The sequence below is a fragment of the Meriones unguiculatus genome, chromosome 3, assembly GCF_030254825.1.
Source record: "Meriones unguiculatus strain TT.TT164.6M chromosome 3, Bangor_MerUng_6.1, whole genome shotgun sequence".
NCBI lineage: Eukaryota > Metazoa > Chordata > Mammalia > Rodentia > Muridae > Meriones > Meriones unguiculatus.
Window position 1 is genome coordinate 74,120,507 of NC_083351.1, and position 23,600 is coordinate 74,144,106.

The window sequence follows — 23,600 nt, forward strand, 5'->3', positions numbered from 1 at the left end:
TACCATTTTTAGGTTGTCTAATCTTATCTCCCTCTCCTCTTTCTCTCTCACAGCTCTGGCTCTTCCAGCAAACCAGCAGGAGCTGATTCCACTCACAAAGTCCCAGTAGTCATGTTGGAGCCAATCCGAATAAAACAAGAAAACAGTGGACCACCTGAAAATTACGATTTTCCTGTTGTTATAGTAAAACAAGAATCAGATGAAGAATCTAGACCTCAAAATGTAATTATATCAGTGCTTGCAGTACTAATCCTATTTAAGAGGCAAGAAAAGGATAGTTCTAATCCAACACCCACAGAATAGACTACAGTAAGAGAACAGAAGCTCCGCAGGCATTTGTGGAGGGTAAAAAACTATTTAGACAGTGGTCAAAAGGATCTTACCCCCATGGGGACTGGCATAGTGAAGGATACCATGAAAATTAAGCAAACTGGGAGAACTCTACAGTAACAGTGGAGATAAACTGGGTCCGGTGGTGTGTACTTACACTTCCATCTATAGGGGCGGAGGCAGAGTTTCAAGCTCACATTTACAAAAAGAGGAAGAAGGAAAGATGGAGACAGTAAAATGAGCTAAACTTTTTTTAAAATTAGATTTATTTGTTTGTATGCATGTGTGTCCACCGCATGTGAGTCTGATGTCTGTACAGGTCCATACTAGGTATTGGGTCCTCTGGAACTGGAGTTAGAGCTTATTGTGAGTCTCCATGTGCAAAGTGGGAACTGAATCCAGGTTCTTTGTGAGAATAAAACTGCCCTTAACCACTGAGCCAGCTCTCCAGACACTGAAGTGAAAAAATCTTAAATGACATTTTGACTGTGTGTTGGAGAAGGGGAGGGAGTCATGCGGAAAGTCAGGGGGCAACTTCCTGGAATCGAGTCTCTCCTACTGTGGACACTGACAACCTTTTCCCACTGAACCAACATGCTGACTTGGAAGAAACTAAATAATAATTTGGAATAATTAACTCCAAAGAATGTTTATTTTTAATTATATCTATATTTGTTGCTTTTAAATTTCAGAAACAAAAAAAATTTTTAAAGATTTTATTTATATAATACAGTGTTCTACCTGCATGCCAGAAGAAGGCACAAGATCTCATTACAGATGGTTGTGAGCCATCATGTGTTTGCTAGGAATTGAACTCAGGACCTCGGAAAGAACAGGCAGTGTTCTTAACCTCTGAGCCATCTCTCCAGTCCCCAGAAACAAAATTTAAAGAGGATAACAGCTTCTGAATTTAATTAGGACTTTTCTTCATCCTGGGGTCAAACACAGAATTTAGATTCATTTCAGCAGAATAATATTTGTGTATGTTAGGGTTTCTGTTGCAGTGAAGAAACATGATGACCAAAAGCAACTTGAAGAGGAAAATGTTTATTTAGTTTATTCTTCCACATCACTGGGTATCATCAGAGGAAATCAGAGCAGGAGTCTGGAAGCAGGAGCTGATGCAGAGGCCATCGAGGGGTGGGTGCTACTTACTAGCTTGCTCCACATGGCTTGCTCAGTCAGCTTTCTTATAGAACCCCGGACTACCAGCCCAGGAATGGCATTGCCCCACAATGGGCTGGGTCCTTACCCATCAATTACTAATTTAAAAAATGCACTATGGGGCTTGCCTACAACCTGATGTTATGGAGGCAAATTCCAAATTGAGGTTCCCTCCTCTCTGATGACTCCAGCTTGTGTCTGGTTGGCATAAAACTAGCCAGCACAGTAGCTGAAGTGTAATTTGAATTAGTAGTTAAGATAAACCATCTTCACAGCTCATGGGATTGACTTCCACACTGCCTACTTAGTCTCTAATCATTGTAACCATTGGGAAATTAAAGGGTCACTTTCAAAACACGCATGTATACATAAATAATGTTCTTTCTTTGGTTGCAGACTAACTATCCAAGAAGCATACTTACTTCCCTCCTCTTAAACAGTAATCAGAGCTCTGCTTCTGAGGAAACTGTGTTAAGATCTGATGCCCCTGATAGCACAGGAGATCAGCCTGGACTCCATCAGGAAAATTCCTCAAATGGGAAGTCTGAGTGGATGGATGCCTCGCAGAAGTCCCCTGTGCATGTTGGAGAGACAAGGAAGGAGGATGACCCCAACGAAGACTGGTGTGCAGTTTGCCAAAATGGTGGGGAACTCCTATGCTGTGAAAAATGTCCTAAAGTTTTCCATCTTACTTGTCATGTGCCCACACTGACACATTTTCCAAGGTAAAGCAGTACTTCTCCCTGAACTATAACACACGGGGTTAATAGTATGGCATAGTGCTACTGGAGTTTCTTGGCTAGCATTCACGTGGCTCAGGGGCTAGTCCCCACTACTTCAAAGAAATAAAAAAGGTAATAGCATTTTAGGAGGATGTGGATCCAACTGGGAAGGAATGACATGAAAGTGGAAGGGAGGGAAGAGGGAAAAGAGGGTAAGGTATAGAAAGAATATTTTAATGTAATTACTGTAATGAACTATTGATGTTCTTAATAACACATAACGTTTTAAATTCCATTTGGCACAAATGCATACTCCAAAGTCTGTAATACTGGTGTACAGTTTCCTGTTCCCTACTTCCTAGTCTTTGTGCTTCTCAGAAAGCTCTTCTGTTGTGATAAACAGTAATAGGCCCTAGCTGAGCTCTGATGGTACATACCTGTAACCAAGCATGGAGGAAATAGAAGGAGGGTCATAAGTCTGAAGCTCAGTCAGACATTAATATTATTAACTTCTTAGACATTTGCATCAAATTTCTGTTACTACCTCTCCATACTGGTTTGTACCTAGCAGTATGTGATAAATAGGCAGAGAATAAAACCCATTCCATAAAGAAACCTGTCATCGATGACCTCTGGATGCTGGGAAGGGTGGTGGTGAAGAGAGAGACCCTGACATGCTCAAAATTCAAAGGTACATTATCCCAACAGTGGAGAATGGATTTGTACTTTCTGCCGAGACTTATCTAAGCCAGAAGTTGAATATGATTGTGATACTCCCAGTCACAACTCAGATAAAAGGAAAGCTGAAGGCCTTACTAAATTAACGCCAATAGATAAAAGGGTAAGTTTTTGAGCAAGTTTTTGTTAAATGCATTGAATTTATACTGAATTCTTTCTTCTCTAAGTCTCTTTCTCCCTTTTCCCTCTTTCCCTTTATACACAGAAGAATCAGTAGAAGCTATAATGAGTGTGTTGTGCCAGATTCGCGAGATCCCAAAACACCACCAGGAGTCAAATCCATTGTAAAACACATGAGGATCTTTTTATTATAAGCTAGCTCAGGCTCATACCCTCACTGCCAGAGCAATTGAGAGCAGAGAGCCTCGTGCTCAGGTTAGGTGGTTGATTTAAAGAGTCCAGTCCTTCCCAGCATGCCCAAAGCAGGGGGATTCCTGCCTGGCAAGTGTCTGTTGGTTGAAACACAAAAGGGGATATTGCATTTTGAATTGATTGGCTATCAGAAGGCCCTCAAACCATTAATGGTCTGGCTTCCCTTGTTTGGCTGTCCTAAGGGAGAGGGGCTGGTTTCCTAGCAACCGTATCTCTTGTGGGCAGGAAAAGAATGCAGTAAAGCTAGTTCTCTCCCCGCAGGTGGCTAGACATGTCTCCACCTGTCTGGCCTTTGTTCAGGCTTATACTTTAAACTTTAATTCAATAAACCAAAAACCGAATTTTTAATTACTTAGTCTCTCCTTCCCCACTCCCCATGGTCATTTGAAAACCCAATCTTGGGTCTTCCAGATATGACCCCTGGTGTCCTCCAGATTTACTTTTCCATAATGGGATCTAAGTACCATTACTCTTTCACTCCCAAGCATTCCTTCATGAAAGCCATCAAGCAATTTAAAATACAAGGCCCAAAGTTAAAAATCAAAATGAGTGGGGGGGTCCCATCATGGCGGATATAAGGGTAGTAAGCCAAGGAAAAGTATTATACCAGGACTTAAACCATCCTCTGGAATCTTTTCTCTCTCCAGTATCTCTCCAGGCTTTTTGTTATTCTTGCTAAGGATTTCCTAATCATTCCTGACTGGTTTACATAAAAACATTTCTTTCTAAGGGCTGCACATAGCCCATCCTGCTGTAAAAGCAACAGATCTAAGCCCCTTCTGTTTTGCAACATTACTTCTACCAGAGAATCAACATTCTTTTCTAAATGGGTGATTGAGTTCTCAAGGCATTTGAATATCTTTATCAGTATCTGCCTTTAAGCTGTTATAATTCTGGCTTTGTACATCTAGTACTGCAATACCAGTTCCTACTTCAGCTAAGCAGGTCCCCAAGATAATAGCTGATATCAGGGGAACCCCTTTTGACTTAGCATTTCAGCCTGTTAGGTAGGATTTTGGGCAAATGTCTCTTCTTCTGAAACTGCTTCAAGGGCTACAATAGGACCATTGGCATCAAGGGCTAGGAAGGCTGAAATGCCAGCCAAAGGCTGGGCAATGAGGCACTACCTAATTAGTGATCCATTTGAAGAGACATGGAGCCATCACTTTGGCCATCACTTCAACTTCCAGCAAGTCCAGATTTCAGCTTGCAGTCCATAGCTGACCCCTGAATAGAGTCAACCAAGGTGAAAATCTGCTAAGACAAATTCAGACTAGAGATAGAAGTTAAAATTTGTTTAGTAATTAGGGAAAGTGAGGAATCCCAAGACTAAGGGAAAAACTTTTCTGGGGTCCATTTGAGCTATGCCAGATCCAGGTCTTCTGACATTTTGATTTCCTGAAACTCATATTAGCATCACCATTGTGTTGAGATCCATACTTTAGAAAAGTAGGAGTAGGCTCATGCCATTAAGACCTAGTAAGTGCTATGGCTTTGGGGTCATATATACACATTAGACGGATGTTTTAGCATGATGAGATGCACCTTTAAGTCTATCTCCAGAAGACAACCAAAAGAAAATTAAAAGCTTAAGCCTGTGACTGGTTAATAAGCAGTCAGTGCTCCATCAACTTATCAGAACTCTATTGATCAATGTTGTAACTCTGAACTTCTGAAATCTTATAACAGCATAAGCACAACAATAGCAAAGAGGAGGGAGAAATCTGAAATATCTTCCATTTTCTATATGCCTTAAATTACTTACATCATTATAACTTATATTCACATACTTTAAAACACCTACTTAGGGGCTGGAGAGATGGCTCAGTGGTTAAGAGCATTGTCTGCTCTTCCAGAGGTCCTAAGTTCAATTCCCAGCAACCACACGGTGGCTTACAACCATCTATACTGGTATCTGATGCCCTCTTCTGGAATGCAGGCACACATGTAGGTAGAACACTCAAATAAAATAAAATAAAATAAAATAAAATAAAATAAAATAAAATAAAATAAAATAAAAACACCTACTTAGACCCTCCAATCTTCCTTACATTTACCAACTTTGAAACATCTTCCTAGACCCTTAACTTTTTAGATCCTCATAACCTAAACTTTTATATCCTCAGACCTTACATAAACTTTACATCTTTCTATCTATTTATTCACTGTAAGACATAGGCAACTCTCATGAAGCCTGTGAGCAAGGCAAACCTGTTTGCCTTTCTAAATAAAAGATCTAGTACCTAGTAGTTCTAACTAGCTAATGAATTGACTAATGAACTAACAGTGGGTCTAATTGTCTGCTCTTTAGCTGCAAAGCTACCATTTGCTTAGCTTAACCATCAATGTGATCAGAGACCTAAGAAGGATAAATTATAAGCTAAACAAATGTACCACTCTATGTACCAATCAAAATGACAAAGATGACTAGTCAGTCCACTACCTACGCAGTTGTTCCTGGCTCCTGTGTCTCATGGCATCATGAGCAGAGGCAGCGTGGTCATCAGGCACAGAAGATGAGGGGCTGTTTCTGTGGGGGAAAAAAAAAAGAACATGCGAGATGAACCTCATCTCTCCTTCAGCAACATGAAACAGTGACTCTACAGGTATTCAAAGCTTTGTCCACAGTTTAGGCTGGGCCCTAGCAGTGGGCCAGTTGGGGCAGTCTTGACCAGTGGTTAGCATACCACAATCCAGAGTCACATTGTGCCCAAATCTTCTCAGAGACCTTGGGGAGCTTCTGCTAGAATTTTGGGACTCTGTCATAATAAGCTTACACATGTTAAAATGCCATATTCCACAGATCTCTGGCAAGCTTGAGGGCCAGCATATGAGTTACTCTTTGTCTATCTTTAGTCATCTGCTCTAAATTACATCCTGTAAAACAGAATGCCATAATCTCTAATTCTGACATATTCCTTAGATAAGCATTTTAGGACCATATCTATTTTAAGTAGATCTACATAGGCAAACTTTATAGTTATCCATCTTAGACTTAACTTTAAAAACATAAACAAAAGACTAGCTAAAGCTCAATCTTGTAACCAACTGCAGTCATTAGCATAACTTTAAATATCTAAAATCAAAGCAAACCTTTTAATCAGATACAGTTTGTAGAGGGGCTAGCAAATCTTGCTGATCCTACCACATTGTATTAAGACTGAACAGCAAAAAGCTTAAAGGACAAAGGTTTCACTTGGCACTAAACAGGGAACTCAGCACAGCTGGCAGCCCTCAGCAAAGATGGTGGTAAAAAACTACGGGTCCACCTTCTTTATCCATGAACCAACATGGTGGCTAGCCATGTGTTGTTACAGGCCAAGGCCAGCAATTTAAAACATACCCATTAAGTATTGCTGATGGTGTTGCTAGCTCTCATGGTATGGCATTGTGGAGCAAGTACAATTCCCTATAAACAAGTTCTAACATTGTAATCAAATAAGTTTTAGAACAAACTGCATAACAGAACAGTATAGAACAATTTAAAACTGTACTTGAACTATTCTGGCCATACCAAACCTATCAGCCAGAATGAAACAGCATTAATGCATTCACTCAGGAACTGGCGGTTATGCATACCTTTCATATAATGGTTAACAATTACTTGAATACAACCCTGTATAACCCTGGGCTAACGTGGAGCTGCAGTCCTCTTCCCACTTTAAAGAGCATAAGGCAACATTTTGCATTGAAGAATCACCAGCCTTTTAAATGAAGAATAACATATTTTACAGTTCTTTCTCAAATCATATTTGCAGGTATGAAAAACCAAAGCAAATACAGTTCATATGCCCTCTGACTTTCTATACATACTCTGACCTTCCATAACATTCTATATACCTTCAGGTTAGGCTTTTGCTAGCTCCATTCTTCTGGTTTAACCAGACATCTTTATTTTAGACAAGCTATTCTGTTCTTTATTATCCCAGTCTCTTGCTTTTCAGACAACATAAAAACTTCCATCAAAATCCTTCTCATCATTTCTTTACTGAGTCATTCCTTGGGTTTTTACTATCCTGACATGATACACTGTCAAAACTGCCATTTTCTTAATTGGCTCAGTTTGGCTTGGCTTCATTTGGTAAAATTAATAAAATAAATACCAAAGTCTTTTGTCCTCCCCCAAAGGATTGAGAAACTGTTCCAAGTTCTTTGTTAGACTGCCCAAGGTCATCATTTTAAAATGCCTGATAAACTTTAAAATTTTTTATATCCTTAAACATTTAAATATTCTCCAAAACCTGTTTTTGCAATATCAAAATAAAGTACCCTTTTTAGGAGTGAAATCACAAAGCATAACCATAATTTTAAAAGTCAAAACCAAATTTTAAAACCAAGTTTTACCAGTACAAACAATCCAATCTCTTAAATAAATACAAACTGAAAATGGGACTTATTTTGTTAGTCTAAAAGGAAAATAGGATGATAAACAAAATTCATTGCTACTAAGAGGTTCTGTAATCTTTCTTTTCCTTAGCTCTGTCCCATACCACATGGCAATTTCAAGATGGCGGAGTCACATCATATGGCACGGCAAGCCACATGATTGCTTTTTAAAAACATCTGTGCTTGTATAGATCCTACAAACACATATGCACATATATATGTTCTAAACAAGAGTTTGAATTTAACCTTTAAACATATCCAATAACTATTAAACTATAACCAAGACATTCATATTAACCATTTATGATCAGTCAGAAAAAAACATGCAATGGCTATACATACATTTAGACAGACAGACAAAAACTTTTCTTACTCCATCCAGCCGTAATTTCAAGCACTTTGTTGTCACTCAGTGGCGGCTGCTAGCTGGCAGGTCCTGACAATTTCATCCCTGCTCCCACCCTCGCATCCGCCCAACCCATGCTCCCTGCTGGAGAACCTGCTGGTCCCGACGTTGCAGGAAGTGGAGTAGGGGAACATCACACAGGTGGAGGATTTAGGAGGAACAGGGAGGGTTAGAGGAAGTCAGTCCCATAGTGTCTGTCACAGTCCAATACAAAGATTCACAAATACAAGGAACAAAATAGAAACACAAACATGAACAAAAGTAGCTGTGTAGCCATTCTGCAATTGGAAATAAGTGAATACAAAAGCTCAGACTCACAGACTCATAGACTCTCTCCATGGCTTCCCCGCCACAGAAGCCAAAAACACAGGAGAATAGATGGTGGGATTCCATGTCCACTGAAAATCTCTCCAACTGGCGGGTAAGAACCCAAAACCAGTACATTGGCGGCACTTCCTGTCTCTGTGGGTGTGACCCACTTTCTAGGCCTATTTCTAGGCCTAGGGAGCTCTATTCCCCCCAGGATCTGGGATTTCTCCCAGATTACCCATGGCCACAGTCTGCCAGATTGTCAACTAGTGCATTATCGAAGTGACCGCGCCCTGGCCACCCTCTTGTACCACCTTGAGATCTCAAAAATACAGAACTTGGCCAAGACAAAAGCGCTTATCCGGAGTTTTGATCCTCCACCTCAGGGGTCCTGGGAGGTCTTGGGGATCGCAGCAGTCCCCAAAGTTATGTTGTGCCAGATTCACGAGACCCCAAAACACCACCAGGAGTCGAGTCCATTGTAAAACACATGAGGATCTTTTTTATTACAAGCTAGCTTAGGCTCATATAGAGCAATTGAGAGCAAAGAGCCTCGTGCTCAGGGTAGGTGATTGATTTAAAGTGTCTGGTCCTTCCCAGCATGCCCAAAGCAGGAGGATTCCTGCTGGGCAAGTGTCTGTTGGTTGAAACACAAAAGGGGATATTGCATTTTGAATTGATTGGCCCTCAACCCATTAATGTTCTGGCTTCCCTTTTTTGGATGTCCTGGGGAGAGGGGCTGGTTTCCTAGCAACCATATCTCTAGTGGGCAGGAAAAGAATGCAGTAGGGCTGGTTCTTCCCTGTAGGTGGCTGGATATGTCTTTACCTGTCTGGCCTTTGTTCAGGCTTATGCTTTAAACTTTAATTCGATAACCCAAAAAGACTTAATTTTTAATTCTTTAGTCTGTGTGTGTGTGTATGTGTGTGTGTGTGTGTGTGTGTGTGAATACGCACATGTGTGCATGATCTCATCCATGCCTCTAAATATGGAGATCAGAAGGTTGACCTAACATACCTTTCTTTTTGCTTTCCACCTTACTTTTGAGACAGGGCCTATTGCTGAACCTGGAGCTCACTGTGCTAAACTGACTAGCCAGCAAGTACCTGGAATTCAATTGTTTCCTCTTCCTTCCCCACACTTGAGTTACAGGTGGATGCCACCATTTCTGGCTTTTTTGCTTGTGTGTTAAGGATACAAATTCAGGTCCTTGTGCTTGCACAGAGAAACACTTGATCCACTGAACCATAACTTCTTAATTAAACAACAAAGCCTATATTAGCTACAAGTTTAAAATACCATACTTCAACAGAAATAACTATGTCCTTTATAGACAGAGCTGGGCTTTGGGTTAGGAGGGAGAGCACTAGAAGACAGTCTTGGGTGTTTTTTGGAGACACTGCTTTGATATCAATAAATCTTTTTTAACATAATCTCTTACTTTCCTGAGTTTGGGGAGTAGGGTAGGCTGCCTGGGCAGTGAGCCCTAAGGTTCCACCACTTCCACCTCTTTGCTTCTGGTATTACAAGTGTATTCTGGCACATGCAGCTCCCTACGTTCCATCCTGGGATTCAACTCAGGTGTTCCCCTCTTTACTGACTGAGCCATTTCTTCAGTCCACCTAAATCTTGGCTTTCTTTTTCTTTCTTTCTTTTTTTTCTTTTTTTTTTTTTTTTTTTTTTTTTTTTGGAGGAGAGGGGCAAGGGAGAGACAAGGACTAGCCCAGGCTAGTTTAGAACTCCTATGTGTAGCATATTCTACCCTTGGATTCACAACCTTCCACTTGGCTCTGAATTCCAAGTACATGTGATTATGGCCACCATGCCCAGTCTTATTTTTTTTTTGTTTTTGTTTGGTTTGTTTTTATTGTTTTTGATTTTGTTTAATTTTGTTCTGGTTTTTTTTGGGGGGGGGAGTTGTTTGTTGTTTGGTTGGGTTTTTTTTTTTGAGACAAGTTGTCACTGTTAGTTCAGACGGTCATCAAACAGCAATCCTCCTGCCTCAACCTCCCAAGTACTAGATTACAGGCCTGAACCACCATGCATAGCTTTAGTCTGAGCTTTTGTCTACTAGTTGGGTGGTGGTGGCACACACTTTCAGTCCAAGCACTCGCACTTGGGAGACATAAGCAGGTATATCTTTGTGAGTTTGAGACCAGCCTGGTCTACAGTGTTGAGTTGCAGGACAGCCAGGACTACACAGGGAAAACCTATCTCAAAAAAACAAGCAAACAAAAATTTTTGTCTCCCTTAATTTCTGTCTTGTTTCATTTTTATCACTGATTAATTTTTGTTTTCAGAATTTTTTGAGAATTGACAGATTTATTTTTTGATTTAATGTTCCTGGAAATAATTCTATACCTTAGCCGTATGAAAATTTATTTAACAAAATTTTTATTACTGAAGAATACATATATACTAAAGAATATATAATAAATATAATATAATAAATATAATACTATATATTATAATATTATATTATTATACTATTATAATAAATATAATACTAAAGATATATAAACCAGTATAAAAATTGGCATTTAAGAAGGGGACCCTGCACTCAGTGCCAGTACTGTATATGTTCAGTGGGAGGCAGGCGTTCACCAGCTCTGAAGGAGGATGTAGCAGAACTCATAACAGGACATCTCAAAAAACAAATAAAAATAACAGGACATCTCTGTTTACAGGAAGGGGCTTTAAGACAGGCCTTGAAAAAACAAAACAAAGACAGGCCTTACCATGGAAAAGGCTGTACCGTCACATTGTTTAATAAACATGTGAGCTACCTTCAGTGACTGCTGATTCGCACAATGCAGACTGGAGTGGTAGGGAAGGGGGATTCATCTCGAGAAACTTGAAATGCATATTTTCTCGTATGATTGGTTTATTCACCGATAATTTCGGGGGCTCTCATCCATATTCTCTGAAGTTGTCAGCTAATTCAGAGAGAAAGCAAAACCAAAAATTCAGTGTTTCTTATGTATTCCTTGGACGTTAATTTTTATTCTGAGGCATGTAAATTCTTTTAGAAAAAAAGCAATGCCTTTACCCTTTTTTATTTGTATTTTTCATTAGAAATGTGAACGCCTGCTTCTTTTTCTTTACTGCCATGAAATGAGCCTGGCTTTCCAAGACCCTGTTCCTTTAACTGTAAGTATAATGTCATTTGCACATGTTTACATGGTGGGATAATTTTTTTTTAATTTTATTTATAAGAACCTAATTCCTTAATCATCTTAGTTTCTTGTATCTAATCCAAATATTTTTTGTGGACAGTCCTGTGGGGAGTGGGCAGTGTGTGTGTGTGTGTGTGTGTGTGTGTGTAGGATGGGCCAGAGATCAAGATGGGCCTTCAATGTTGTTTTTTGAGACAGAATCTCAGTGGGATTTAGGACTCACAGATTAGCCTAGCCTGGCTTTCCGGTAATCCCCAGGAATCTGCCTGTCTCTACCTGCCCAGTTCGTAAGTGTGTGCTGTCATGCCTGGCTTTTCATATAGGTGCTTATGATCAAACTCAAGTCCTGCCTGCATAGCAAGCACTTTGCTGACTGAGCTGTCTCCCCAGACTACACACACATGCACACACATGCACGTGGTACTTTCATCTTAAATACATGCTAACTTTTTTTACTATTTTTAATATTTTAGCATATAAAATACTTGGTTTCATTATGGCATTTTCATACATATCATTTAGTTTGCTCATTTTCTCACATTGACGTGTGTACATGTATACCTCACTATCAGTATACTCTTCTCCCACTGGTTTTCATCCTCTCCTCAACCCTTTTCCTTTCCTGGCATGCAGTGTGTGCGTGTATTTGTGTGTGTGAGTGTATTTTAAGTCACAGAGGACAAAATTTGTCTTTGGCTTCCACCATTACCTTGTCTTGTTCCTCTCTAGCACTCCTTTGATTCCTCTTCTCCCTTCACATAGTTCCATTTCCTTACATGTCATTTGCAGCATTTCTCTCTGCGTCTCACTTCACCTGACTTGAGGATCTCAAGTTTCATTCATCTTCCTACAAATGTTGTAACTTCACAAAACAGATAAATACATGTGAATGACAATCGGCTGATACTTTCTTGGATACCTTCTCATTCTACCCAGTTTATTTTATGTTGGGATGGTTTTTATATTGTCTGTATTTCAGAAGGCTTACATGGCATGAGTTGTTGAGGAAAGTAGCTACTATTTTTTTAAATGAAGAACCCTATGGTTTTCTATGTTTATCTTCATAGGTCTAGACTTACAGTAACAAGTAGAATTTAATAATGGGGAAAAAAGCTGACAATGATATTCACATATGTACATACACATATATGCATATTAACCATTTAAGTGTGGTTTAAGTTTGATACCTTTAGAGTATCAAATGTTCTCCTTCTATGGTATTTGAATTTCTTTTTGAAACTGAATAAATTTGGTTTTTGTTTTCTTTGTTGTGGTTGTAGTTTGGTTGGGTTGGATTGGGTTTTCTTTTTCTTTTTTCTTTCCTTTTTTTTTTTTTCTGATTCAAGACAGAGTTTCTCTGTGACAACCTTGGCTGTCCTACACTCCATAGACCAGCTCTGTAGACCAGGGTGGTGTCGAACTCAGAGATCTGCCTGCCTCTGCCTCCCAAGTGGGAAGATTAAAGGCGTATGCCACCAACGCACCACCAAGTAAGTTGTGTTTTTGATACAGGATCTCATGTATCTCAGATTGGCCTCAAATGGTATAGAGGGAAAATGACCTTGAGCTTCCTGGTCCTCCACCTCTACCTCCCAATTATACTTCCTCTTATGGTTTGCTGGGTTTTAAAAAATTAATGCAAACTAGAAAAAGAAAACTCATGAAAATTTAACTTAAGATAGTTTCATATTAGAAAATATTGCCATTAAACCCAATAACAGTCTCTATAAAGCTCACTGTATAGCACTAGCTAGCCTGGAAGCCACTATGTGCTCCATGCTGGCCTTGAACTTAAAGGGATCCTCCTGCACCACCATGTCCATTTCTAATATTTAAGTTTTTAGAAGTAAGACTTTTCTTAGGATACTGGATTAAACCCAGAGCTTAAATATGTAACCACTATGTTACAACCCCAGCCCAAAAAAGGAAATAAGTATTTCAAGGAAAAGGATCATACATACCCAAAAGGAGCAAGCAGTCAAGGTAAAGAAGATAGAAGTTTGTGTTGCCAGTACATACTTAAAAGGAATCCAAATTTTTGCTTTCTATGATTCTGTCTTATATTTCTATTAACAGTCACAGCAGCCACAAGTTAACCCCCTTTTTCTTGACATAAATCATTTCATAAAAATCACTTCATTAATCCTCTGAAGTTGCCAGGGTTATTCATTTGGAATATAAACTGATTTTTTTTTTCAGCAGAGTTAAATAATGTCTGTAGAGTATCAAAGCTGAGAATCAAGCTGTTCACTACTTAGGATAGTACAAAACAAAATGTTTGATCCATCCTTCTTTTAAATGAGTTTGTTTGCTTGTTTTAGAAACAGGGTCTCACTATGTAGCCTTTGCTGGCCTAGAACTCACTGCCTAGACAGGCTAGTCTGGAAGTCACAGAGAGCTCCTTCTGCCTCTTCCTCCCCAGTATTAAAGACACACACCAACACAACCAGGCCTCTTCATCAGATATACAAAATAGCTTTGCTGGATAATAGCAATCATGGTTTGCAAGAACTCTTTTTTTTTTTTTTTTTTTTTTTTTTTTTTGAGACTAGGTCTTGCTGGCTCACTGTATACCCCTGGCTAACCTAGAATTTGTCTGGCCTCAAACTCTGCCTCTCAGGTGCTAGGATTAAAGGTATGCACCACTATATCCAGCTTAATATATATATATTTAATTTTTAGTAATGAAGAGGGAGCATATAAGATGTTTAAAAAAAAATTATGTAGCCTTTGCTGGCCTAGAACTCAGTTTTTTCCATTAAAGAATTTTTGTTAAAAACCATTGTTAACTAAGTCATGTAGTAATTCTATTTTTAGTTTTTGAGCAGCCTCCATATTGATTTCCATAGTGACTGAATCAATTTACATTCTCACCAGTAGTATATAAGGGTTCCCTTTTCCCCATAATCCTCATCGACATTTACACTGGGTGTGTGTGTGTGTGTGTGTGTGTGTGTGTGTGTGTGTGTGTTTTCAGTCCTTAATGGTAGCCATTCTGGCTGGGGTGAGATGGAATCTCAGTGTAACTTCAGTTTTCATTTTCCTGATAGCTAAGATTATTAAACATTTTGCCTTAATGTTTATTGGCCATTTACACTTTATCTCTTTTGAGTTGTATGTTCAGAGAATACTGGAGATATTTGCACATTCACATTTATTATAGCACTGTTCATAATAGCTGATAGAATAAGCCTAGCTATCTATCAACAGGTGATTGGATATTTAAAGTGCTGTGTTTTACGAGGTGCTTGTGGTGCATGCCTTTTATCCCAGCCCTTGGGAAGCAGAGGGAGGTGGATCTCCAAGGTCGAGACCAGCCTGGTCTCCAGGAATACACAAAGAAACTCTGTCTTGAAAAACCAAACAAAGAAATGAAAAAAATGCAGTGTGTGCATAATGGATTTTTAGTTAGCCATTAAGAATGACATTGTTATTTTCTAGAAAACAGATACAAGTAGAGATAATTCTCTGATAAGATTTCGCATATTTTCTCTCAGTTATGCATCTCCTGATATTCTATATAAATGACATGAAAGCCAAAGGGATCTCGGGGTTAGGGAGGAAGGACTTTGGGTACGAGAAAAGGGAAATGTGAACTAAAGGGAAGGAAGGTGGGCGATATGGTCATGATATATTATATACATACATGATACCCAACATATACGATGAAAATATACCAATAAAAATGTTATGTTTTTAGAGGAAGTGGCACAAAACCTGTGTATGAAACACAGTAGGTGCTTCTAAATGTTGATGAATAGGTTTGTTTCTTTCATTTTGTTTTTCTCCAATGAAAAAAATAACATGAAGAAAAATACCATGTATTATAGAACCAGGTATAATTTACTTATTTATATTATAATAACTCATTTGTTTTGTAAGGTGCCTGATTATTATAAAATAATTAAAAACCCAATGGACTTGTCAACCATCAAGAAAAGACTTCAGGAGGATTATTGCATGTATACAAAGCCTGAAGACTTTGTAGCTGACTTTAGATTGATCTTTCAAAACTGTGCTGAATTCAATGAGGTGAGATTGGGGAGAGAACAGCAATGTGACGAGTAATCATAACCCAAACAACTTGCCAACAGTGAGGTCCCAAGATGTATGTGTTAGAGTGTGTTTGCAGTGTCTCGGGTCTGCCAGGGTATGAAAGGTTACTAGGAAGGCTCACCCACATTGAATTTGCAAAGTTTCATCATGTGCTAAGTGCAAGTACAAGAAGAATACCTGAGACTGGGATGGTTTAGAAAATATGTTTCTGACTTATAAGTATTTACCATTCCTTTTTTTATTTTGCAAACTTTAGAGTTGGATTTTGCACTTTCAGAATTGGATTTGAGTTTATCTTGAAATATTAAGAATGTACCAACAAGTTCTCATTTTAAATCTTATCATGTCACTTTGTCTAAACTATGTCTTTCTTGTTGGCTGTTTTATTCATTCTTTTGAGCTACATGTTTTCATCCTATCCATGATCATCTTGTCATCTTGCTGATAAGATCCACCCCTCATTACCACCTCTTTTTTGAATGATTCAATAAAAAAGTGTAGCCACAGGTTATTACTTGTTTTATATTAGTGACATACCTAGATACTTTTCCAGCAGTTCATTAAGTTTCATTGTTGTGTGCCCAAAAGGAACAGAGTTGTAAAAGATTATTTTTATTGGCTAAAATGTTGGTCTTTTGGTTTTTAATTCCTACTTTTACTTTTATCCCACAGCCTGATTCTGAAGTAGCTAATGCTGGTATAAAACTTGAAAGCTATTTTGAAGAACTTCTAAAGAACCTTTATCCAGAAAAAAGGTTTCCTAAAGTAGAATTCAGGAATGAGCCAGAAGACACTAAATTCAGTGACGACTCAGATGATGAGTTTGTACAGCCCCGCAAGAAGCGCCTCAAGAGCATGGAGGACCGCCAGCTGCCCAAGTGAGCAGCACATGGCCACATGCTGTCCTAGAAATCTTTCTTTAAAAAATAAACAAAAACCTGTCAGTGATTTAACATTGTGACAAAGGGTTTGTGAGCTCTCGGATCTGTTTTTGCTGTTTACTGGACTTTGGTTTCTTTAATAACTCATTTCTTTAACCTCTTGTCATTAATAATAAAAAAGAGGAAAGAAGGAAATGGGTAGAAGAAGAAAAGAAGGAAAAAAGATAGAAAAAGAAGAAACAGCAAAGAAAGAAAAGACATTCTTCCCACTTCTTGAATTTCATACAACAATCTGGAATAAAAAGCTACAATAGAGAGAAAATAGATTTTGAAGTAAGTTGAGACTTTAGTGTGATTTGAGTGTGTGATCCATTTTTAGAATATTAATTTCACTACCCATTAATTATGGCCAAGCATAGAGTTAGGTTTACTGTGTTTAAAAGCAGTCCTCCCCCAATGTGAGTGGGAAGCAGAGTTTTCAGGATGTCTGTTGGGAAAAGTGTAGACAGATGCTATTAAGATACCAATAGTGTCCATGTAAGATGGCAAATGCATTAAAGAAAATCAGGAAAATAAATGTTTGTTTATTGTTTTTGTTTTTATCTTGTTTGTTAGAGATTGTTGGGCATAGCAGGTCTTTAAGGCCATTCTTTCATGTATTTCTAGATCTGCCTTCAGCTTCCTTGAAGGAAGGAGGTTTGCATGTTAGATGTTGCTGTTTGATTTTGTCCCCCCTTCTGTGCAGAGCTTATAGAGCAAGACTCATTGCTTGTAATGTGGCTATTCTTTGGGGAGGGGGGGTTGATTTTTGGATTGGGTTGGTTTGGTTTGATTTTTTTTTTTTTGAGACAGAGTCTGTGTAGTGCTGACTGCCATGGAACTCACTCTGTAGACCAGGCTGGTCTCAAACTCAATAGATCCACCTGCCTCTACCTCCTGAGTGCTGGAATTAAAGATGTGTGCCACCACCACTCAGCTCACAGTGTGGCCATCAAATATAAAATATAGTAGCATGTACCAGTATTTGACAGATTTCTTCAACTAACACCCTGTGGCCACCCAGTTTAAGTTCTCTCAAAGGACTTTCACCTGTCTTAATCATTTCAAGGAAAGTATAATATGGGTTTCAGAAGAGATCAGTTGTGAGGGATGGTGTAAGTGGAAAAAAAAATTCTGAAGCATTTCTTTTCTGGCTTTCTGTTTGTTTCTTTTTTTTTTTTTCCAAAGAATTTCATATTTTATTTTAATCTTCCTTAATTCAGAATGAAATTTTCTTTTTTGGAGAGATAAATTTTGTTTTTCTTGTTTGGTGGGGGTGTTTCGGTAGAGGTGAGTAGGGGTTTCAGATGAACAAATGAGATTAACATAGAATAAAATTATTGTGTCGTTGTACTAGCCCAATATTTGACCGAATACAAGAACATTTTTAGTTTGCCATGGTAAACTTTTAGTATAAAAGCATTTTAATTGTTTGACTAGAGAAATTTTTTTTCTTTAGGTTGACGGAATAAAACACAGCTGACATGAGGATTTATTTGGTTGCATTGCCTCCCATGAGTTAAATTGTAGCTGAATGTGGTAGCTGTAGTGGCACACACTTATAATGCCAGCATGTGGAAGGTGGAGGCAGGAAAAGCAAAAGTTCAAGGTCATAGCCAAGTTGGGGACAGCCTATGCTATGTGAGACCCTGTTTGTGGGGAAAAGATGATGATTTCTATCCACATCACATTACTTTCGAAGATTGCTAGCTGGAGAATGTTGTATACATGCCTTACTAGCAAAAGTTTCCCATTCTCTAAGTAAACAACCTATAATGTTCCAGTTATGTATTGTAACAGTCTTAATCAATTTTCTAAATATGTGTTATATTGTGATGTCTGTTGTGTCAGTTTGAATATGCAGCTGACATTTGTTCTGCAAACACAGTCTGAACAAACTTTGACGATTCATAGACCCTTGGAAAAGTGGGGTTTTATGTTCAGTTCAGTCTGGCCTTGAACTCTGACCCTTCTACCTCTACCTTCATGGTGCAGGGATTAAAGTAGTATGCCACCATGCCCTCAGCCTTGGTTTTTGTTTTATTTTGTTTTGTTATTTGGGGGAAGTGGGTACTTTGTATACTTTAAACTTGTGCAGTTGAGTCCAACATTTTGAGTGTAGCAGTTATGGAACCTTTTTTAATATTTTAAAGATTTATTTATTTTTATTTCATGTGTATGCATGTTTGCCTGCATATATGTGTTACATCATATGTGTGCCTGGTGCCTGCCCACTTAGGCTAGAAGAGGGCATTGGATACTCTGGAACTGGAGTTACTGAGGATTGTCAGCTACCCTACGGGTTTGGGAACCAAACTTGGGTCCTCTGCAAGAGCAGTCTTAACCACTGAGCCATCTCTGCAGCCCCAGCTGTGGAACTTTGGGTAATATATTTCTTTTTGCCATCACAGAATGCTGTTCTCTTTGGTATTCCATACTTTGTCTTCCATACTTGTCATCTGAGTTAAAACGTAGTACTTGTGTAAATTATTTTGAAAATTATCACTAAGGGGGAGGTAGGGCTTAAATAAAGTAAACATAATTTTTATGTACTTCAGCCAGAATATGTGCTGATATACCCCAAACAGTCACCACTGTATTCTATGCCATAATAACCTTTCAAAATAATGTTATGTTTTACCATCACCAGTTTTTGCTGAAAGAGTTGAGAACCATGTTTCCTGTAATGATACATAATATATTATTAAAAGTAAATGTCTTGAGTTTTTTTCTACAGGTAACACTGCTGTCATGATCTATGTGTCATGACAGTCATTGACAAGAACCAATGTGTTTAGGTGGATCCAAACTAAATGGTCATAAACTCTTAATAGACACTTAAAGAAAAAAATAAAAAACAGTTGAACACTACCCCACAGTGATTTTGAGAACATTCCCTTCCCGAAAAAAGAAAAAAGTATTTTGTTCATTATGCTTTAGCAGTCTTGACCTAATAAAGGCAGATAACACGTTTAAATCAGATCAGCATCAGGCCATGTGGTCCCTTTGTACTTCGAATTCACAGGTCCCATGTCTCTTCTGGACAGAGGAGTGGAAGGAAAATAATTCCTCCAAGGTAGTTTTGCTTTTCCAAGCTTTGGGCTTGGAACCTACTACAAAAGTGTAGGTTCAGGAGTGTAACGTAAGAACAGTGTCAAGAGGGCTGGAGAGATGGCTCAGCTGTTAAAGGCTAGGCTCACAACCAAAAATATAAGAATGGTGTCAGAGGTCACCTCCAATCAGTGCATTTGTAGTCAGGTGCAGTGGCACACTCCTGTAATCCCAGTACTTGGGGAGGTAGAGGCAGGAAGATCCCTGTGAGTTTGGTCTACAAAATGAGTCCAGGACAGCCAGGGCTACACAGAGAAACTCTGTCTTGAAAGAAAATAACAACAAAAAATAAGCAAAGACAGCTACATTTGCAGTTCATTGCTGTTAGCAGTAAGTACATACATTTTTTTTAATATTGTTGGACATGTAAAGAGGGCTCACCTTTTATTGAGGCCTGGTCCAAACTAATTTGAGTTGCTTCCTGGGAACCAAAAGCTTTTGAGTTTCTATTGAAAGTGTCATAGAGAAAGTGTATTCATTTTCTGTTTATCGAAAATCCATATGAATGAGGGAAATAAATTATCTGATTGGTCATTGAAATTATAGACATGACCTGAATTCAACTACTTTATATTTTTTCTATCAAATAACCATGCCATATTTTTTAAGTATTTTATAGCTCCATGTAAACTACTAGTTGATAGTTTTACATTTATTTTGCCTTGGGTGGGAATTCTGTGATAATTGCTGTACACAGGTGTCTCATGTTCATGTCAGTCAGCTCACAGGCTTCTCGACAGAGATTTCAGAAATTGTGAAGGATCGAGGCAATAGTAACGTTAGGTTGTGTTTTTTGTTTCTTCAGGGACTGGTGCTTTGAATTTAATAAAAATTAACTGGTAAATTCTTACTGTGAATATGTTATTAATGACAAAGACTTTTGTAATGGAAAAAAATGCATTTTAGTAGCTCTTTACCTAGTTTGAGCCCTTTAATCTTAGTCTGCATCTACATGGCAGCTGTATCATTGTTGTCTATAGAGATGTGCTATGATTCATAAATATTAGGAAAACTTGGTTTAGAAAGATAAACCAGCAGGGTCGGGGAGGAAAAGTAGGAAACAAAGAAAAATACACAGCAGTGTTTTTCTCCTTGAAAGTAGATTTTAACAGTGATACTGGTTACCTAATCCAGTCTCTTTAAGGATGTACTAGGAATGGTGTTAAGAAAGCCAGCCTGACCTGGGCATTTATGGCACATGTCTTTAATACCAGCACTTGAGAGGCAAAGACAGGTAGATCTCTGTGAGTTGGAGGCCAATCTGGTCTACACAGGAAGTTGAAGACAGCCAGGGCTACACAGTGAAACCCTGTCTTGAAAAACCAAAACAAGAAAGAAAGCCAGCCCAACATACAAGAAGTCCAGTGTATGTTATAGGAGGATGTTTTATCAGGAAACTCCACCGGGTGAAGAAGGCAACACAGGGTGAGGATTTGTCTCTTAAAACTTTGCTTATATTAACTTTAAAAGCTTGGAAAGCATGATATGCAGAAATAACATGTTAAAGGTCACTACTGGACACCTTAATATTTATTTATTTCATGTGTATTGGTTTTGCTGCACCAATATCTATATGCCAAATGCATGAAATATGGACATTGTGAGCCACCATGTATGTGCTGGGAATTGAACCTAGGTTCTCTGGAAAAGTAGTTAGTGCTCTTAACCACTAAGCCATCTCTTCAGTGCCACTACTAGGCTTTGAATAGGTCTTTCTTGATGGAAATAATCTGTTTGACTTAAAATAGAATAAATAGACCTAATTTGAGTCCTAGAGCTTTCTTCTTGCTAATTTTTAACATTTAACAAAATTTGTCTTTGCACATTCTCTAATATGTCGTGAAAGAAGGGTGGTTTTATCATCCCATACTACTTACCAGGAAGTATGGGAGCAAAGTGTTTGCCTGTGTTCTTATGCCTTAACCCCAAGACAGAGAAGCCAGAAAATGTAGTCTGTAATTAGTGGTAACAGTGGTTACCTACTCCAGTTTCTTTAGTGGTACATTAATGACTTGTATATTAAGAAATTTCAAAATAAATAAAACTTAGCTTCATATTATAGAAAGTATTTACCTATTGTAGATTTTACTCTACAGAGTCTTAGATCAAATTCTATATGCAAAACTATTAGATTCTGATATACATTTTCCACTATACTTTTTATTATTCTTCAACTAATATTGACTCAGTCTTTAGAGATCTGTGAAACAATTCTAATAAGTTCTTACAAAAAAAAATGACTTGGGTAGAAAAACTCTACACGCCACCACATAGCAGCATGGGTTGGGCAGAAGATAGCAGACAGCCCAGGCACCATTAAAATGAGCAAGTAAATGGTGAAGAAATGGGAGAGAAAGAGAGGCGGAACTGGAGACTGAGAGGGTAGAGAAGAACAACAGCCTGATGTGGGTAGCCTGCACTGCCACCTGAGGTCATGGTGAAGTCATGCTGCTGCTGCTGAGGATCATGTCTGGGTCAATGGCTCTCCAGCAGTGGGGGTCTTTGTCAGTGTCAATGGCCAATGTTACCACCAAAAGCCACACAGATTTCCCTCGTCTGGCTGCTGCCAGGGACCATGTTGATGTCCAAGGGCTGAGCAGAACAGGCACCCACCCCTTGAAGGCTGCAGCATTTGGCAGCCAACCCCACACTTCACCTGGGCAGCTGGCCAGAGCTGGCCCTGGTGGCATGGGCACCCCACAGGTATGAGCATGGGAGAGGTGCCCAAACTCACCACTCACCTACCACCTGTAGGAGGCAGGAGAGCTCACCCCACCTTTGGCCAGGCACAGCACTCAGCAGAATGGGCCCCACATCTCATCTGGGCAGCACAATAGAGCTGGTCCTTATGTCATGGGCACAGGCAAGCCAGCCCTGAGGGTATAGAGCTGGAGATATGGCCTGGCCTCTTGCCATCAGAGGCAGGCAGGTTATAGCACTCAGGGCTGAAGAGCTGGCCATGATGGTATGGGTGTAGGAGAGCCGGTGGGCTGACCAACTGAGTTACCACCAAGACCCAGATCCAGGGGATTGATTTGGCTCAGCCCAACACCTATCCCATCTATGAACTGCTGGAGCATGTGAAAGGACTAGTCCTACAGATTCAGAGCTGCAGGGTCTCCAGGACACAGGGTAACAACAGGCTATCTGAGAGGAGTCCCAGTCAGGATCCAGTATTAACAGAGTAGCAGAAGCCAGAGGCCTCAAACCAGACTCATTGAGATGAACATTTGCAAGTAAAGCTGATTGGACAAAATGGTATACTGTGTGACCCACCTCAGCTTCCATGGTGAGATGTTTTATTTTTTGTTTTCTTTGGGTGTGGGGGAGTGTTGCAAGGGCAGATATGGAGGGATGGGGAGATGAGTGTGATGGGGGTATATGATGTGAAATTCACAAAGAATAAAAAGTTTAAAAAAAATAAAATGACTTGGAATTTGTTTCTAATAATGACTAATAAGGTAAGTGGCTAAACAACTTTCTCCACAAACAGCTTGTAATTTGTATTGTAGAAAAGCTCAGTTTTTGTGCTAGTTTTCAATGATTCTATTAAAATTAATCCAGTACTGTGGTAGACAGTACTAAGGAGCCCCATGAAGTACCTTAAGCAAATGTCTGTGAACTTCAGCTTTGGGATTTTCAGTTATGACTTACAGTAGGTTGCTTGGCTTGCTCCTGCAAGTATAGCCAACATAGTTTTCCATCATATACATATTACATATATAATATACGCATATAATATACATAAGTATATATTACTCAGATTGGATCTTCATCAATTTTGATGGGACCCATAGTCTTTCATAACCTATGGAAATACAGGGAAAACCTTTTCTCCTACTTAACATATTCCCTGATTTCCATTCTAATGTTAAAACATCTTTACAGTGTACAGGTTGATCTAATTCAG

The 23,600-nt window shown here is 39.0% G+C and overlaps 1 protein-coding gene across 3 annotated transcripts in view; it reads left to right on the forward strand.

The window, feature by feature from the left end:
- Trim24 (tripartite motif containing 24) overlaps positions 1–19,294 on the forward strand; it is a 111,347-nt gene extending 92,053 nt beyond the window's left edge. For 2 of the 3 annotated variants that reach the window (XM_060380199.1, XM_060380200.1), the window contains exons 14-19: positions 54–222; positions 1,891–2,219; positions 2,925–3,057; positions 11,503–11,577; positions 15,486–15,635; positions 16,332–19,294. In XM_060380199.1, the coding sequence (XP_060236182.1) occupies positions 54–222; positions 1,891–2,219; positions 2,925–3,057; positions 11,503–11,577; positions 15,486–15,635; positions 16,332–16,541 (1,066 nt within the window). In that variant the 3' untranslated portion in view covers positions 16,542–19,294. Of the gene's footprint in view, positions 1–53; positions 223–1,890; positions 2,220–2,924; positions 3,058–11,502; positions 11,578–15,485; positions 15,636–16,331 lie in introns of those variants that run through there. The other variant, XM_060380201.1, reaches the window with a different exon arrangement.
- Positions 19,295–23,600: the final 4,306 nt, after the last annotated feature.